This window comes from Microtus pennsylvanicus, chromosome 6 (assembly GCF_037038515.1).
Source record: "Microtus pennsylvanicus isolate mMicPen1 chromosome 6, mMicPen1.hap1, whole genome shotgun sequence".
In the NCBI taxonomy this organism is placed as follows: Eukaryota; Metazoa; Chordata; class Mammalia; order Rodentia; family Cricetidae; genus Microtus; species Microtus pennsylvanicus.
In genome coordinates, this window is record NC_134584.1 from 46466190 (window position 1) to 46485268 (window position 19079).

The 19079-nt window shown below is 35.1% G+C and overlaps 1 protein-coding gene across 2 annotated transcripts in view; it reads right to left on the reverse strand.

Moving 5' to 3' along the window:
- Adamts6 (ADAM metallopeptidase with thrombospondin type 1 motif 6) overlaps nucleotides 1-19079 on the reverse strand; it is a 217883-nt gene that overhangs the window by 114497 nt on the left and 84307 nt on the right. For both annotated transcript variants that reach the window (XR_012910889.1, XM_075976158.1), the window contains exons 11-12: nucleotides 12267-12408; nucleotides 1530-1637 (exon numbers count right to left, since the gene is read on the reverse strand). Coding sequence is in view for 1 of the 2 variants with exons in the window: in XM_075976158.1 (XP_075832273.1) it covers nucleotides 1530-1637; nucleotides 12267-12408 (250 nt within the window). In the remaining variant the exon portion in view is untranslated. The remainder of the gene's footprint in view (nucleotides 1-1529; nucleotides 1638-12266; nucleotides 12409-19079) is intronic.

Genomic DNA, 19079 nt, shown 5'->3' on the forward strand with positions numbered 1-19079 from the left:
AGCATAACTTGAGTATGTAACACCTCAAAGCCTGTCTCTACAGTGTCACACTTCCTCCAACAAGGCCACACCTCCTAATGGTGGCACTCTCTATGGGCCAAGCATTCAAACAAATGAGTCTATGGGGGTTATACCTATTCAAACTACTGCAAACGTTTTTGTCACATAAGTGATTAATGTTCAGTCATGTGTTTTCAAGTAGCTACTACTTATAGTACAATTTTTAATATTTGGAGTGATTATAAAACTTCTACAATGTTTGTAGATGTTTATTCCCTATCCATTTTTGTAGTATTGGGGGTCACACTCAAAGTCTTGTAAATGCCTGACAAGTTACTATGTATCACTGAGTTACATTTCTAGCTCTTGAATATTTATAGAAAAATATATCTCTGCTTATAAAAATAAAGTAAAATAAAAACCTATCAGGTCTATTGACAGTGCTGCTCTAGGAGAAGAGAAACTGTGACTCAGGCCAGACCGGGAAAAGAACAGTCCACCAGTGAACAGTAATAAAGTAACAGATCCCCTTTGTGGCTTCCTTCCTTCACTTGTACGTTTCTTTGCAGATGGATGTAAATTGCTACTTGTCCTTGACAAGGACTGGCAGGTCCAAAATAAACCTAGACTGTTGTTTCAAGAATGTGGTTTCTAATATTTTCTATTACTTCACTGAAAAAAAAGAGAAAGAAAGAATTTTTGTAGTGTATGAAGGCTCTGTATTTTTATTGGCTACCTATAAATTTTGAAAAAAAAATTCTAATCCTTTTAAAATGGCCTTACCAATTCTTATATTTAGCATAATTTACCAACATTTCCAAAGCCAGCATGGAAAAGCCATCAACATGGCACTAGGTCATGGGTCCTGAATGAAGCCGTCAGCAAGAATTAATAACCTGTGACAGCTGCCCAAAAACTTTCATTCTTTTTATTTAAATATCCCACTGCAAGCTGAAATTCAGTGTGATCTCTGTTGAGAGTAGCCCAGCTCACATGGAAGGAGGCAAAACAGAGAGGAGATGACAAGTATTAGTTATAAATTCAGTCCATAGAATTCTAGAATTTACGTATATAACAATTCCAGAGAAATTTAGTAGCAGAATATAACTAACTTTTTAAATATCTGTTTGAACAATTCTTTTTTCCTGTGGTGCTGAAGATTGAGCCCAGACCTTCGTACATATTGGGAAATGCTCTAACATCTCAGCCATGTCCCAACCGTGCATGAACAATCCCTAGAGAAGATTTTTTTAATTAGACTAATAAAAACTAAGATTATTATTTTCATGTTCAATAAATTGCTTCATTTGATTTTATTATTATTCTTTTATGTGAAACTGACATGAAGAAGTTAGGTCCTTTTAATTTCATAAGTAAGGTACATTTGTAAATAGGACAAATACTACTTGGTTAAAAACCTATTATTTCAAAGTACATCTTAAATTAATACAGATTTCCAGTGTATGAACATCAGCACCAAAAACTGATCAGTTTATGTGTCAAATGGCTAACAAATCACTTGTGCTTACCCCCTTTTCAATATTCCCAGTCTGACATAGTGTCCCCTCGGCAGCTGGAATACTGTTGGTGACACAGCGGTTGCTTTTGCTGAGGCACCAGAGCTCTCTACACACTTCCTAGGAAAGAAGGCAAAAGCAAGTTGATCAGGAATAGAGGTGAAAGCTCGTGCATCTCTTGCATAGAGCATGTCCACAGTCATTCAGCACCACTTGCTGCTGTTGAAGCCACTACTGAAGAGGATTTAGGGCGAAGGTCTTTCACAGGGCAGGTTATTCATTTAGTAGGATCATTTAAACTTTGGTCTGAGTTTGTTTTTGGTTTGAGCAGATAAAGTATGTCTTATTATTTAATACCGATGGGGATCTTTTCATAACAGTGTACAGATATTTCATTAACATGGAAGAATAGTGAAAAATACATAGAGAAGAAATTTGGTTTTTTTTAATGCTTGAGAATATATAATAGCACAAACTTAACAATTGCTAACAGGGCATCATCAGGTTAATAATTCCTTAGGCAGCATTCAAATAAAAATAATTTTTTAAAAATTGGAAATATACTGGGGAAGGGAAAGACAGAAACAAACACTGTTAAGTAGATAGAAATTTAACATAGATTTAAAGAAATATGGGGTACATTTTGGAATAATTTCTAAATTTTGTATGTCCAAGAATTATCTGGAAAAGTAATTTTCAGTTATAAAATAGTTTAGCACAATAACAGTAAACTTTCATAAGATAGGCCTATTTATGATCTTTTACCTCCTTCCTTATTATTTTCTGACTTGGAACATAATTATAAGACTTTTCCAATACCAAAAATAAAAAAATAATAGGTTAAGTTATCAGATTATTATCTGGTTATATCTAAATATTATGTCTGTGTTATAATTATATAAAAATTAACTTTAGAAGAAAACACTCAAAATTTTCTAGTTTTTTTATATATGATCATCAATTATCATCACCACCACTAATTTAAACTAGAATTATGAATCTAAATATATTTGTAACAATATGTAATAAAAATACAGAGACACTATATAACACTTAAACCTTTCACTTTTACATCTGAGGTGAAGTTTTAACTCTCTAGACCCAAGAACTCATGTGACATAGACACAATAAGAAGGAAAGCAGTAAAATAGGGAAACTATTGTTCTACAAATAGAAATGCCCACATGGTCCTACAGCACATTGCTGGGGCTCTCTTTGGATTCCTATTAGGCGTGTCCTTCATCAGTCAGGAGGTGATGTACAATGTGTATTAGCTTTTAAAATACTTGAAATCAGGGGCTGGAGAAATGGCTCGGCTGTTTAACAGTATAAGTTGCTCTTGCAGAAGACTTGTCGTCAGTTCCCAACACACACATGGCAGCTCAGAACCATCTGTAACTCCAGTTCTGGGGAATCCAATGCTCTCTGACCTTCATAGGTAGCCCATATGCACATGATGTACGGACATACATGCAGGTGAAACACTTAGACATACAAAATAAAACTAAATTAAATATTAAATATACTCTATTTTTACTCTATTTAGAGACTAATGAACGAAAAAAAACAAAACAAAAAAATTAGAAGAGCCTTTTTGGAATTATAGTATCAACCAAAAATGCTCCTTTTAAAATTGAACTCAATCATCCATTGCTGGTGGGAATGCAATCTTGTGCAACCACTATGGAAGTCAGTAATGCTCCTTTTAAAATTGAACTCAATCATCCATTGCTGGTGGGAATGCAATCTTGTGCAACCACTATGGAAGTCAGTGTTTCGGTTTCTCAGGAAATTCGGGATCAACCTACCCCTGGACCACTCTTGGGAATATACCCAAGAGATGCCCTATCATATGACAAAAGCATTTGTTCAACTATGTTCATAGCAGTATTATTTGTAATAGCCAGAACCTGGAAACAACCTAGATGCCCTTCAATGGAAGAATGGATGAAGAAAGTATGAAATATATACGCATTAGAGTACTACGCTGCGGTAAAAAACAATGACTTCTCGAATTTTGCATGCAAATGGATGGAAATAGAAAACACTATCCTGAGTGAGGTATCCCAGACCCAAAAAGATGAACATGAGATGTACTCACTCATAACTGGTTTCTAGCCATAAATAAGGGTCATGGAGTCTACAATAGGTGAATCTAAAGAAGCTAAGTAAGAAGGGGAACCCAAGGAAAAACATATAGTTATCCTCTTGGCTAAGGGAAGTAGACAAAATTGCCGGGGAGAAAATTGGGATCTTGGGGGTGGGGTGGAATGGGGATAAGAGGAGATGGGGAGAGAAAAGGTAGAAGGGAAGGAGGTGGGGCCTTGGGGAAACAGGGCGATTGGGATAAAGGAAGGTTGGACAGGGGAGCACGGAACCACAATTCTTAGTTAAGGGAGCCACTTTAGATTTGGCAAGAGACCTGACCCTAGAGGGGCTCCCAGGTGCCCAAGCCGAGGTCCCCAGTTAGTTCCTTGGGCAGCTGAGGATAGGGAACCTGAAATGACCCTATCCTAGAGCAATACTGACGAATATCTTGCATATCATCATAGAACCTTCATCTGGTGATGGATGGAGATAGAGACAGAGACCCACACTGGAGCACTGGACTGAGCTCCCAAGGTCCCAATGAGGAGCAGCAGGAGGGAGAACATGAGCAAAGAAGTCGGGACCACGAAGGGTGCACCCACCCACTGAGACAGTGGAGCTGATCTATTGGGAGCTCACCAAGGCCAGCTGGACTGTGACTGAAAAAGCATGGGATAAAACTGGACTCTCGGAACATGGCGAACAGTGAGGGCTGATGAGACGCAAAGGACAATGGCACGGGGTTTTGATCCTACGTAATGTGCTGGCTTTGTGGGAGCCTAGCCAGTTTGGATATTCACCTTCCTAGATATGGACGGAGGGGGGAGGACCTAGGACTTACCACAGGGCAGAAAACCCTGACTGCTCTTTGGACTGGAGAGGGAGGGGAAAAGGAGTGGGGGGAGGGGGAGAAGGGTGGGAGGAGGGGGAGGGAAATGGGAGGCTGGGAGGAGGTGGAAACTTGGGTTTTTTTTTCTCCTTTTCTCAATAAAAAGAAAAAAGAAAAAAATACTTTCTTATTCTTCTTACAATGTATTTTCAGTGCATTCTTTTAGTTTACTATTTTTTTTTTTTTTTTGGTTTTTCGAGACAGAGTTTCTCTGTGGTTTTGGAGCCTGTCCTGGAACTAGCTCTTATAGACCAGGCTGGTCTTGAACTCACAGAGATCCGCCTGTCTCTGCCTCCCGAGTGCTGGGATTAAAGGCGTGCGCCACCACCGCCCGGCTTAGTTTACTATTTTAGAAACAGCAGGACTGCCACTATTTAAAGGTTAAAATACTGACCTAGTGTAAAAAGCCTGTTCAAATTCATATAACAATGAGGTCACAGAGACACATTTAATAGAACAATATATTTAAAGTGTAAAAACAATAAAAATAATCATTGATTATCTCTGGACAAGATTTTTAATGTTTTCTCTTTTTTGGTGGGGGGGGGAGTCTAAGTCTTACCTTAGACAAAGGCAACAGAACCTAAAATGTACCTTCTACATAACTAGAAACTGAGGACTCTACTAGTGAAGACATCTCAGAGCATCCGTTACAAAACACAGTTTAGTGGTGTCACAGAAACATGGTTTTCTAAAAGCAACTTTGAAAACCTCTACCCAAAGTATCAAGAGATTAAGGTACTTTTCTTAATTGTGTTGTCAAGATTGATGATATACCTTCCTTTCATGTGTGAAAGACAGATTTCTGCATCTAGCAGGAGTGACTTCCTGAAGATTGGCATTTTGTAGGGATTAATTTCTCATGAATTGCTACATGCAGCATGGAGCTGCAGACTACACTGGAAAATACACTTGTACTGTAAAAGTAGTCCCAGAGATCATAGAAAGCTTTTGTAGCAGAATTTGTGACTGGTATTTCATTTTGAGTAAAAAGGAATTTTGATACTGAATTTCGGAAGGTAAAGACAAAACACAAGAAAAGCTCATTTCTCACCAAGCAAGTTTTAGAATACGGACAGCCTATTTCCTCTGCACATGAACATTAAGTGCTGAATAAACACTCCTATGAAGGCTTCAAGATGTAATGAAGTTAATAACAGGCTTAAAGTTTTTTTATCTCTTGAGAAATTTTTATATAAAAGATTATAGTTGTCAAGTTCCTTTCCTAAATGAAATATATATGGCGATAGGTACAGTTAGTGGAAGGGAATGAGTTTCTCCTAGCTTAGTTCAGGAGTAACAATTTTCTTGCATGTGTTCATCACTCCTGACAGAAGTTCATGTTTATTACGATCAGTTTCATGACTTCTCTAGGCAAATAAATCATTGCCTCTGTGCTAGAGTTTCCTCTAGTGTCTTAAATTTCACTTTGGGAAGACTCAGGGAAACCTGTTGCTCTACTGGTCCTGAGGTTTAAGGAAGGAGAAAGAAATTATCAACAGCTCCTCTAAAAGACATCTCTATTAAATGACAGTGCATGAGAGTGAAAATTTGAGATGGAATCTTTAATATTATGGGATCAACTACAATCAGGAAGGAAGATTGAAAAAATGAAAGCAATATTCCGTTTCCACTTGCAAATATTTACTGAGACTCTACCACACACCAGACATGTCAGCATAATAAAGCATAATGAAGAAATATCATCACATAGAATCACAGGGACCAGGGAAACTGATATTGCTAATTTCCTTGATAAAACTAGAACAACACCAATATAGTATTTTTTCATTATACTCTTTCCTTCATATATCTGTGTGCTTGCCAGTGCGTAGAATCCAATTTCTTTTTTACATAGATCCTTTAGTAATCAATTTAGCAAAGAATTCGTTTCCTGAACATATATTTATTTCTTTCTAACATATATAATTTATCCTCATTTTAAATATTTTAATTGAATATACAGTTCTAAGCTGACATTAATCTTACCTGAGCATTTGAAGATATTATGATCACTTTTTAGGCCAATGCTATGTTTTGAAAGTCATTTTAATTACCTCCAAGAGTTTGAGGATTTATTTTAGTGCTGTTTCTCTGCTGTATCTGTTGTTTGTTTTGTTTTCAGATTCATGCTCTGAGAATTTGAACTTTTCTTTGACTCTGGTTCCTCTGGCATACCTCTGTCTTACCCCTCCTTATGCCTACCCAGCATAAATTCGGATCTTCTCTCTTACCTCTCTGTCAATATTTTCATATCTTTTTTCCTCTTGAGATAACGATTATTGGCTTGATGTTGGATTATTTTCTTATGTTGTTTATTACTCATATTCAGTCTGTCTCCAGTGAGTTTATTTTTTTTATGTTTCATCATGCCATAGCTTCTGAGTTACAGAAGTACAGTCAAATTGTTTCTGTCACACATTCTAAGATGAACCAAGTTATTGAGTTGATTTATTTGCTCAGTATCAAGTAGTTGAAGTAGCTGTTTAATTCTCCTGTGAGGTACAAGCTAGAGCTCCAATTTCTTAAGAAAGTTATTTTTCACCCGCAAAAAACATTTGCTCAATTAAATCCCTGTTGGCATTTCCCAACATCCCAATCAGCTAGTCCTTTGCAGCCTAAATCATACAGCTCATCTTTCTTCCTTCTTAGAGATATAAGTATGTAAGGCATTTACATGCACTGGAGATTACTTTAATAAAAACTAAGACTTGAACCCATTTATCAACTTGTTTTCTAAAAATTAACATAAGGCAGGTACTAATCTGCTTACTACCCAATCCCATAGCCATCTTGCAATGAACTCAAAAAACTTATCTTTAAGAAGTAATACAAAGCTGGGTGGTGGTGGTACACGCCTTTAATCCTAGCACTAGGGAGGCAGAGGCAGGTCGATGACTGTGACTTTTAGGCCAGCCTGATCTACAAGAACTACTTCTAGAACAGGCTCCAAATCGAGAGAGAGAGAGAGAGAGAGAGAGAGAGAGAGAGAGAGAGAGAGAGAGAGAGAGACAGAGAGACAGAGAGACAGAGAGAGAGAAAGCTACCAATAGTAATTTTCCAGACAAGATGAGCTTCCAAGTGTGATATAGTGTGGTTTTTCTGAGGATAAACAGCTGCGTCCTTATTAAACCTAAGTCCTGCTATGGGAGAAATGCATAGCTGACAGGAAAGTTGTTACATAAGTTTAGGTAAGGTTATCAAAGAAGGCATCATTTAACTAACAAGCAATAAACTAAGCAAAATAATAATGGAATATAATAACCTGATGTGACTGAGAATTACTGGGAGAAGTTTTTGTATAGAGAATAAATAGACAGAAGACCTGTACTCCACTTGAGGTAGAGTAAAAGGTGAAGTTGAGTCAATATGTGACTCGTAAACTTCCCATGTTCGAAGCACAGAAGACTCATCTTCTCCTATTTGGGTAGCTGCTGTTCAGGAAGAGAATCACAAATGACAGATATTCCCAAAGGAAATGGAGATACTTATTGAATGTCTACCATGTGCCCAGCACAAGAAACGTTATGTAACCTTGTATATGCTCTGGTTACCCGAAGTTTACAAGAACAATGAAGCTGTTGTTTGCTGAAAAGTTTTCCATGAATGAATAAAATTTTCTGATAGTTAACTTGACATTATAGGTAATAGTAAATGGTGAACAGACTTGGCAAATTAAAATATTTTGTTAAAATATTATATTCCAAAAATATTAGGTTCTATTATGAAACCATGTGCTAGATAATGTGTTCTAATTTATGGATGAGAATACCATGTCTACTGGTAGAACATCATTCAATTCTACATTAAAATAAATAGAATTTGTAACAAACTACTAAGGATTTATGCAATAGCTCCATTTTAAATGAACAATAACAATATTTACATATAATAAAAGAGTATGCACAAATTACACAAAGTTATAAAATGTATGTGTCTTAAATCTACCTACAGATGAATACTCTTCCCTTCACAGTTAATAGCTAATTACATACTAGGCATAATTAACCTATATTTAATTCTTAAGAGTTATCTGAAATCCATGGTTTGAATATTATCTAATGTGACAGAATGAAGAAATGAGGAGCAAAATCTGAAAGAGTGCTAATCTATGCTTTTTGGAATACAGCCAAAAAGATCCCACCCATATAACATATAAGCCTGTAAATGATTTCCCTTCTACATTTAAACTTAATATTACTGTAATGTTTTCTGCCAGCTTAGTTTTTATGATTATTTTCTAATTAAAATATTAAAAATTAAAGAAAAGTGAGAAGTAGAAGAAAAAAAGCATAATAGGTTCTACAGAGCTTTATAGGAGTTTGTTGCTCTGAATAAGCCCAAAAGTTTCTGGAGACAATGGTTCTGTTGCTTTATTTGCAATGTGCCCTTCCTAAGACGTACCTAAAAATCATCTCTAGAACCAGAATTGGGAGATATTTGAAGACAATATAGTAAAGATTTAGCTTTACATGCTGCAGCTTATCTTAAAGAAGTATCCATTGAAACCTCACACACAGGAGTTAGTGCTCTCCTTCCACCATGCAGGTTCCGAGATTAAACCCAGGTCTTCTGGTTTGGTGGTAAAAGGCATTTACTCACTGAATCATTCATTTATCTGGCCCCTAACTCTTTTTTAATAACAGAAAATAAGACTGAGGATGTATCTTAGTTGAGAGAGAACGTGTTTGACCTACACAAGGGCCTGAATTTGATCCCAGCACCACATAAACTGAGTATGACATTACATGCCTAGAATCCCAGCAATGGAGGTGAGCAGGTAGGAGACTCAGGAGGAGTTCAAGGTCATCCCCAACTACAAAGCAAGTTTAAGGTCAGCCTGAGCTACATGAAATGCTGGTGTTGATGGTGATGGTGGTGATGGTGGTGGTAGTGATGGTGGTGGCAAAAAATTCCATCATTTCAAGATGCCACAATTTAGGATTTCAGACATCTGAGAATGTATGTCCCCAAATGGTAATTTTAGAAATTACTTCTCTCCCCAAAACAGGGCTAAGATGGAGAGTTTTGAGAAGTTTACTAATCAGAAATGAGACATTACCAGATGAAAAGTAAACATGTGTTCTCTAAAACAAACACATCTTACAATCCTTATCTCATTAACTCAATTACTATACATAGAAGCAACTGATGTGACAGACTCAAATCTTTACTCGTTTTTAATATAGTGTATAAACCACACACAGTAAACATAGTTTCCCCATCTATAAACTATTATGAAGTCATATTAAATTTTACGAATGCAGTGTGAAATATCTCAGAAAGTGTACTATATATCAGTTATATAACTGCATATCGTCTATAGGTTACTAGATTATGCAAATATATTTATATATTATATTGTGCTATTCTGTATTCTCTGTATTTATAGCCATTATATTGTCTTTCCTATTCTGCTAGAATTTATGGATAATTTGAAAACAGAAATAGATAATATGCAATGACAACTGTGGAAAACTGTGCTCCAAATAAAATACCCAGCTGTGGTTAACACGCATATAACTGAAGGCATACGCTAAAAATTCACTATAAAAATATGGATCTGGGCATTGATAAGCTCACAATCACCATAAAGTTAAAGGGATGAAAAACGTCATCACTGTAGGAGTTATGGTTCATTCTATAATTGTTCAAAATCTTCCCAGAAATCATTAGAAACTACTTTCCAAAATAGGAATCATTTCAAGACTACTGTTCTCTAGTCTCACGAGTGTGCTTTGTGCTCACCTTAGCATGTTACACTCAGGTCATCTTTCCCTTCATCTGCCTCCTGGAACACAATGTGCTAACCTGACTGGACTCAAACTTCAATAGCTCAATTGACTTCCAAAGTAGTATTTAGAAAAGCTACAGATGTTAGGGAAACAAGATAAAAACCAGTGTAAATTGAGTATGATAATTGTGTGAACACAATTTTTTAGATACAAGTGCAAGAGGTGGGAGAGATTTTAAAAAATCTATTAGAGATCAAAAATCCTAATTAGCTGACCAGTGGTGGCACACGCCTTTAATCGCAGCACTCGGGAGTCAGAGGCGGCTCTGTGGTTTGAGGCCGGCCTGATCTACAGGGTGAATTTCAGAACAGGCTCGAAAGTTACACAGAGAAACCCTGTCTCGAAAAACCAAAAAGAATCCTAATTAGAAATATATAGTAGGACATAAGAAGAACATAAGAATTCCATATAGTATATGTATCTATTGAAACTAGTATTTCACTGAAAAAAAAAGAACAAAAAAGGGCTCCTAACAAAATATAAGAAATTATAGCTGTAAATGCTAATGCCTCACAAAATGTCTGATTTTATTTTATTTCTGCTACAAAAATCAGCACAAGCATTATACAAAAGGATTCAAAAAGCAGAAAATGCAGTTTTGTAATGACTACTTGTCTTGTTTCTATCTACCTGGAAGGAATGAGATTTCTAGATTAAGTGAGAAGAACATCAAATAAAACTTTAATTTGTATATCAAAGAAAAAGAAAGTTACATTCATAAATCCCATAAATGTAATAATAATAAATAGTAATAATATAAATTATCTATCATAGAAGCTCATGGATAGAGTTCAAACACAATTACCAAAATAAAAATTAAAATGTAGACTGGCTCCCTGCGAAGAGGAAAATGAGATTCACTGAAAGGGATGCTATAAAGCAGCTCTGCTCTCATTTGATCACTGAGCATATGTTCTGACCGTGATTAATGCTTCAGTGCCTTTCCTTTAGAAAAAAACAATTTAAGAAAAGAAACTAGATCCTTTCAGAACTAGACTTTTCAAAGAAACAGGAAAAATTAAACTTTTACATGTGGCTCTACATACCCAGATAATCACACACAATCTTGACAGTACTGCCAAGGTCTACCAAGAATAACAATGTATTTGTCACCCAAGAGATGTGTTTTAATTGTCTCTCGTGGCTTCATGCCCAACAGGAGTAAATGGTAAGTACAATGAGTATGTGGTCTAATAACACTATGATAAAACTTAATTCCTTGTATTGTCATCATTTTCTGGGGATTTAGACTATCTGAACCACAATAAGAACCAAGCCTTTAGATTTGGGTTTTAAACCTAAATAATTTTTGGCACACAGATTGACAATTTAGAATCTTGTTATTTTATTCAACATATTCCTATATTAGAGACCTAAATATTTGTGAAATTTAAAAAGAACTTCTTAATTATTTCTAATGCGGCATTGTGACTTCTTTTAGGCAAACATGAAGATAAAATCATAATGCTTACAATTTTTTTCCACAGCTATTTCCTTTTTTCTCATTATTTGGGCTAATTCACCTTGTTCCTTCTGGGTTGTTGTGTCGGAAAGTGGGCAGTGAGTGGGTAAAGCTACATGAGATGACTCAGTCCTAGCTAGAATGAATTAAGGTAAAGGCAGGAAGCCAGTGAAAAATGCCCTTTAGCACACTTATAAGAGTGCCAGGAAAAGGCAGTGGAGAAGTCTCTTAAAACTAAAGTATTTTAAAAGACAAAGTAAAATTGGCATCATGAGCTGAAGATTTAAAAAATAAATACTTGAGAAGCTACCAGAATTCTGTTTGCTTCCTTAACAAAAAAGTATGAAATATGTTGAAATAAATACTATATAAACAATATCAGAAAAATCAGCATCAAGACATTATGTAAATTAATAATGCTCCAAAGGCAAACTAATTTCATCATGACTCCACTTGAACATGTGTCGTAAGAGAACACTTATAAATGACTGAACATAAGAATAAAGACCTCTTACCCCGTATTTGCATTGGCGGGATGTTGCTCCATACTGGAAACGACATTGCTCATCGGCATCATACACCTGACCTGGGGCCACAGCTGGATAAAGAAAGTCACGCTTGGGAGGCTCATTATCAAGGCAAGTACCACGGCCTGAACTGTTTAACATAAAGGATCAAGGATTAGGTATTCTGTAGACTTTTTTAGTCACAATTATAAAATGTGTTGAGATCTTTGTTTTAATAATTAGATGCATGAAAACAACACATTGTAATAATAATCATATAGCAAAATAGAGTAGCTTTACAGATCCTACTGAATGAGAGCTCCAAATCCTTTTTTCTCCAGCACCAAAACACAATGGGAGCATCGCCAACAACATTCTGAAACTGTTCTGTTGGCCTTTAAAATACTGCTTTAAACTAGTTGTGAAGGAATCAAAACAGAATTTCATATTACGCTAAGTATCTTGTTTGTTTTCATTGAAAATATAGCCACATCTAGTAGTAGAATTAAAAACACAAATTGTGGAAAATTAAATAAAAATAATTAGCTGTAATCTTAAAGACTTAATTTATAGCCTTAGATGGAACAAAAGATGCTCTGGTAAGACAGTGCAGCAGTTAGTGGGCTGAACGGCAGCTGGGGCTAAGGTCCAAAGGTCTCGCTCACACACACTAGAAATGTTTAGTCTGTCAAAAATTTCAAATTTCATTTAAGGTCATCAGAACTAGGAAAAAGGAATGTTCTCCTTTCTACAAAATTTCTACTTTACAAAGTATGCCTTCACTAAAACATAATATTTTAATTCAGTGGAACAAATAACATAAAGGTTGCCAAACACTTGACAGCATACCTTAAAGAGCTTTAGACTCTGCTAAATATAATTGTTCATTTTATTTATTCAGTGTGCATAAAATAGGACAGATGCTTTTTTACTTTCATTTCACATGTGAGTTAGAATTTTTAAAGAATTCCTATGCCAACACTTAAAAATTTTTTCCAACATTCCTATCCATTGTGCCAGCACTTTTGCTTTTTTCCCCAAATCTTTTCCATCCACTTTGCCAAAGGAAAATAACTTCACAAGTTGAAGTTCCTCAACTGTTATTTAGGACAGCACAAATTTTCATTTACAAACAGGGAAGAAAGAATCATATAAAACAATGAGTTTTAAATTCACCTGCAAGTATTTCATTTCTTAAAATGTAAAAGTTAACTTGTTACATAAAATGTATATCTACACAGCAGAAAATTAGCATCTTTAAAACTGAACTGTACTATTCTTAAGGTGGCCCAGACCAAAAGGATACAAGACTGCCTTCTGTGCCTTATGCTCCTCTTTGCTAATTTTTAACAACAACGATACAGCGGTAATACTGCACCGACATAGATGGGTTTGGACATTTCAATCATCACTGCTCAAGGCTTACACTACCCAACACTTGCTTCCTTATTGTTGTAAGTTAGGTACTGTCATGTACCTCAGCAAGCACATTTATTGTTAGATAAATTTTAAAAACAACATTTTTGATATCATGATGTGTAAACTTTAGTCAAGTAAGATCCTAATAGTAATTTCAAAAATATATTAAATTAATGACAAAGGGGTAATATTTTATAGTACAATATAAAAATGACTATTTTGATATTATAGAATATTAATGGATGACAATTAGAGGATTAACTTCTAAATTTTCATTCCAAATATAAGTTCCATCTTCATTTAAAATAAACCATACATATATTTATGGAAGGGATTGAGTATATAATAAAAATAAGTAAATAATAATGTAAATCAAAAGAAAAATAAAATTATATACTGAAGAATTTACATATAAGACCTTGTAGGTTATAAATATTTATTAATAGCACAACAAAAAAGTGTAGGACATAATTACCTAACTGGAAACAGTACAGAACCCATTACAAATATTACACACAGTGACTTTCAGAAATACAGAAACTCAAACTATCAATTTAATTAATTAATTAAAACATCAGAAGAACTATGTAACCCATAGAAGGGAATTTAAAGATAGATACACAAAAGAAGTAATTGTTCCTCAAGGTAAAACTGACTTAGTTTAGGAAGAAGAAAAATGAATTATTTCATTTAATGTTCTTATTTTGAGATATAGTGACCTTCTAAACGATGACTCATATTTTTTTTAAAACTTTGATCAGACAAGCACTGAAAGGGCCTTCAGAGCCGGTAGTGTCAGGCATGGTTGGGACCTATGGCCAAAACTCTTGAGAGAGTTGGTCCCCAGAGTATCTTTTGTATTAGTAAATAGCTAATTAAATAGCTAGACAACACCAGTTCTCCTCATCCAGTACACTTTACAGAAGATTAAAATACCCTATGAAATAAGATACAAAAGAAAGCACATGTGTGTTTTAAAGTGAGCCTGTAGTTAGGAACCCCATTATCAGCAAAGGCCTTCAGAAATGTGATGGTTGTAAATGTCCCTCAGCAAGGCTAACCAGTCAAGTGACCTCAGGTATAGGAAGTATCTGTGCGACTGATTAAACTCTTTCTCCATCCCACACGTCCCCACTATGTGTACAGATAGCACTGTACACAATCACCCCGGCAACACGTCAAAGCTTTGATGAGTGTATTTGAGGAATGGGACCATTTTCATCGTTTAATTCTTAACTAGCGTTGTCTTAACATTGTAAATGTTCAGTTGCATATGTTAGTAAAATCTGTCTGTCACTTTCCAGGTGTCTTTCCTGCTACTTTCAACTATTTAAAATTTATAGAGCATCATTATATTCTTATTCTTATTAGTTTTCTGTTTGTTGTTTGCTTTGAAACAGGGTTTCTGTTTGTTGTTTGCTTTGAAACAGGGTGTAACCACCTTGGTTCTCCTGGAACTCACTCTGTAGACCAAGCTGACCTTGAACTCATAGAGATCCACCAGCCTCTGCTTCCCAAGTGCTGGGATTAAAGGCGAATGCCACCATCAACCAGCTGAGCACATTCTTAAGAAAAACAGTAATTTAAGACATTTTCATAGTTCTAAGCTATCAACTACCATTCTGAAATAGTACAGATATAGACATAGAAGACAAAGAACCACAGATCTATGGGATGTGAATTTAACCTGAAGAGGTTCTCTCTCTCTCCTCTGTTTTCTGTCCCTCATGTGTGTGTTTAACCAAAGAGTTTCTGAGACGTCAATTCTAGTAAATTTTTTCCTATGAGTAACTGCTCTTCTGATTTTTAAATGTTCATGAGGTAATGTCTGATTTTTGATTTTACACTAGTAACTTCTCTCTCTAACCCCTCCCCCGTGGTATATGCATTTGTGAAAATGTGTGTAAGGATGCACTCACCCCTACAGTTGTGTGGAAGCCAGAAGTTAGTTTCAGAATGTCTTCCTTAATTATCTCCATCTCATTTTTGAGACAGTCTCTTACTGAACCAGGACCTGTTTTAGTTAGACTGGTTGACCAGTAAACCCCAGGATTCAGCTAGCCACACACTTCCACATACATACTCTGGGCCTACAGATATATTCCACTGTACCTGACCTTTGGCATGGATTCTGATAGCCAAATTAAGTAGTCATGCTTATATATCAAACACTGGATCCAGTAAGACAATGGTTCTAAACTTTACTAATGATACAACCCTTTAATACAGTTCCTCATGTCATAGAGAAACCCCAATTATAAAATTAGTTTCAATCCTACTACATAACTATAATTTTGTTACTGTTATTGATTATGATGAAAATATCTGATATGTAGAATATCTGTAATTAACTCCTATGAAAGGGTTGTTCAACCCCGAAGGGGTTGCCTCCCCTAGGTTGAAAAACACTACACTAAGCCATCTACCAAAGCCTATATTAATAATTTTTAATATTATTTGTAAGTTATCATACAAATTAATGGTTTTCATTGTAGTTTCTTCTTACATCATCATAATTTGCTTTTACTCACTTTTTCTACTAAAATCCTTCACCCCCATTCTCTCTTGCTGATCTCCTATATTCCTCCCCAAAATAGAATTTGGAACAATAATTTCTTTATTTTTATTCTGTTTGTTTGTCTGTGACAAAAGTCTCTTTATGTAGATCAAGGTAGCCTTGATTGTCCTGTCTTAGTCATCTGAGTGTTGGGAATATAGGAATGTGCTACCATCCCAGCTCTCTGTTCTCCTCTCAATAGTTTCACTTCTTCATACACATATGCTTATTTTAGAACTCCTGCTTAAAACAAGTTAAAATATTCAATTTAAGATTGGGTCACATAATTCTTATGTTCATATATCAATATATCTGGTATTTCTAATTTCTTTTTATAAAAAATGTTACATAGTCTTACCATAATGTTTTTATAACAAAACAAAAGCTATGGAAAGTTCTAGTTTAATATTTAATATAGAATTTAGTTAACTGAGAAGCAGTAACCCTTACTATGCCACGCCTAGTGTAATCCATGATAGTATCAAGAAGTAACAAAAGAAGTGATAAATCCATAGACATGTTCTGGAATTTTCTCATTAGCAGCATTTATTAAGATAAATCATTTATGCCTTGAGTGCCACATGAAAATTTTTTCATAAAGAAAACTTAACCTTTACTTATTAATAAACTAAATATACAGAACTATTAGTCTTCATCTATAAGAGGCTATAACTTTTAATATATTTGTCCAATGTAAAACTAGATGCATAAAATTAAGTCTACAATTACTTTTTCAGCAGTTCATATTTCCCAACAAAAATATCAACCCTAGTTAATGTGTTATAAATATAGATAATTATTAAATTCACAATCTGCACTTTTATTTAACCTTCCAAGACAAGGTAAAATACATATCAGTTTAAAAATACATATCTGTGTTGATTATGAAAAATTCATAGTAAATCAAAATATATTTATATTTCCAAAACTCTTTGCATTGTAATGGGAAAGTCACTTTATGTACCCCACTTCTAATTTAGTGAATCTTTATTCACAGATTCCCAAAGTCAACCTTGAAAACAAAAACATGAGCCAAATTTCAGTCCCCTACTAAAATTTATAGATCTTTATAAAACATGTCCTCCTGGCTTTGTTTTCAGAACACATGAGGATGTATTACTAACTGAGATTTAAAATTTATTCTTACCAAAACAGATTATTAAGATGGAGCTTTAGTCTAGTCAGTGGCCCAATCTGAAAGGACATCTACCTAAGTTGTACACACCTTATAATGCCTTAACAAAGGAAGTGTAATTTAAGGCCAGCTGTTTTTTTTTTCACAAAGGTATGCTGATATGTATGAATTAAGTATGAACTAGGTAGATATCATTTACATCAAGTCAAATGTCTTCTATCTACTATCTTCTCATGAGTAGCTTTATTATTTTTTTATGAAACTAACCATATTTGAATCAAACATAACAATATAATGACATAATCAGGTAAGGACAAAGTGATCTAAAATCGAATCTCTTTTTCCTGTCACTCATTCTATGATATGACTGTACGACTTGAGTCTTCAAATATACAAATCTTGTGCTGTTAATGGCTGACTCAATACCCACACCACAGAAAATGACAACTTATCAAAGAAACTCATGTTTAGAGCAAGAGTTTCAAAGTGTGTCACATATACTGACTGACACACTGTTCTGCCAGGTTGTTTTGAATACTACAATTTTGGGGAGGATGAGGAGAGACTGCACCTAAGAAGATGTTTTCCATTTAATAAAGTGAAGTTAAGCTTCAAAAGCAATTTCAAGATAGCAAATATGAGTGCTTTGGCCATCTCATCCATCATACATTACTTCTCTCAACCCTCTTCCTAGTTCCCCTCCAGTCGTAACAATGCCACTCAATGCATTTATTCAGCTTCCACCCCTGTGTGAAATGAATTCTGCATATAACTTGAAATGGCACGCAGTTGTGCTATAGCTCCTGGAGAGTTCGAGCATTTTGACAAACTTTAAATAGGGTAAAAGATGACTCACAAGGCCCCGTATCTTTTAGAAATAATATGAAATTGCTCTGAACTACTTCTAAGTGATCAGGAATGAATGGAAAAGCTATCTGCTTTTCACTGCCTGGTAAACTAGCCCATAGTCAATGAGTTAAGCCTTCATACCAGGTTCATCTTTTATATTTTCTAAATAAGTAAATAAGTGAGTCCCGCAGGCAGATAGGAAAGACACTACCTGCAAAGCCGTCTTCGGAAAACATCAGAAGCTGGCATAACACGTCCATTTTAACGGAAATGGGTTCTTTATTATTTAATCAGGACGGCTTCTGGGCGATTCATGTACCACTTATTGAATCACCGAATTTAAGAAATCTGAAAAAAAATATTGGGAGTTGGTAAACACCATCTCCTGATTGATCAATAGCACCTAGTGTTGCAGAATGACAGGAGAGACTGTATTCTAGTGGCTTTTATGGCCATGTCTTTGGTTTTCTTTTTCCAGTTAAACAGTGAATAATGGATCTCTATAAGTCAGAAAGCTCATTGATAAGTCACAGATCATCCTTGTTCTATACAGTCTCTAAGTAGAGGATGGTATGCATCTGCTGATTGAGTAGCAGTTCTTTAGAAATTACTTCTTGCAAGGTTTCTTTTTCTTGAAAAGAAAAGCTAAAATGAAGTGCTATGAGCCTTTTTGAGCCAACTACAAATTATAGATGTAAACTCAAACCTTGATCAAAATTCCTCTGGATTTAATTATAAATATAAATACAAATATAGACATATCACTCATAGCTGTTAAAGCAATTAAGCCAATTGCATAGAAAATGGGACAAATAAATCTTTTATATTAGTATTTTATCTTTGTGATCCAGTGAACTGATCT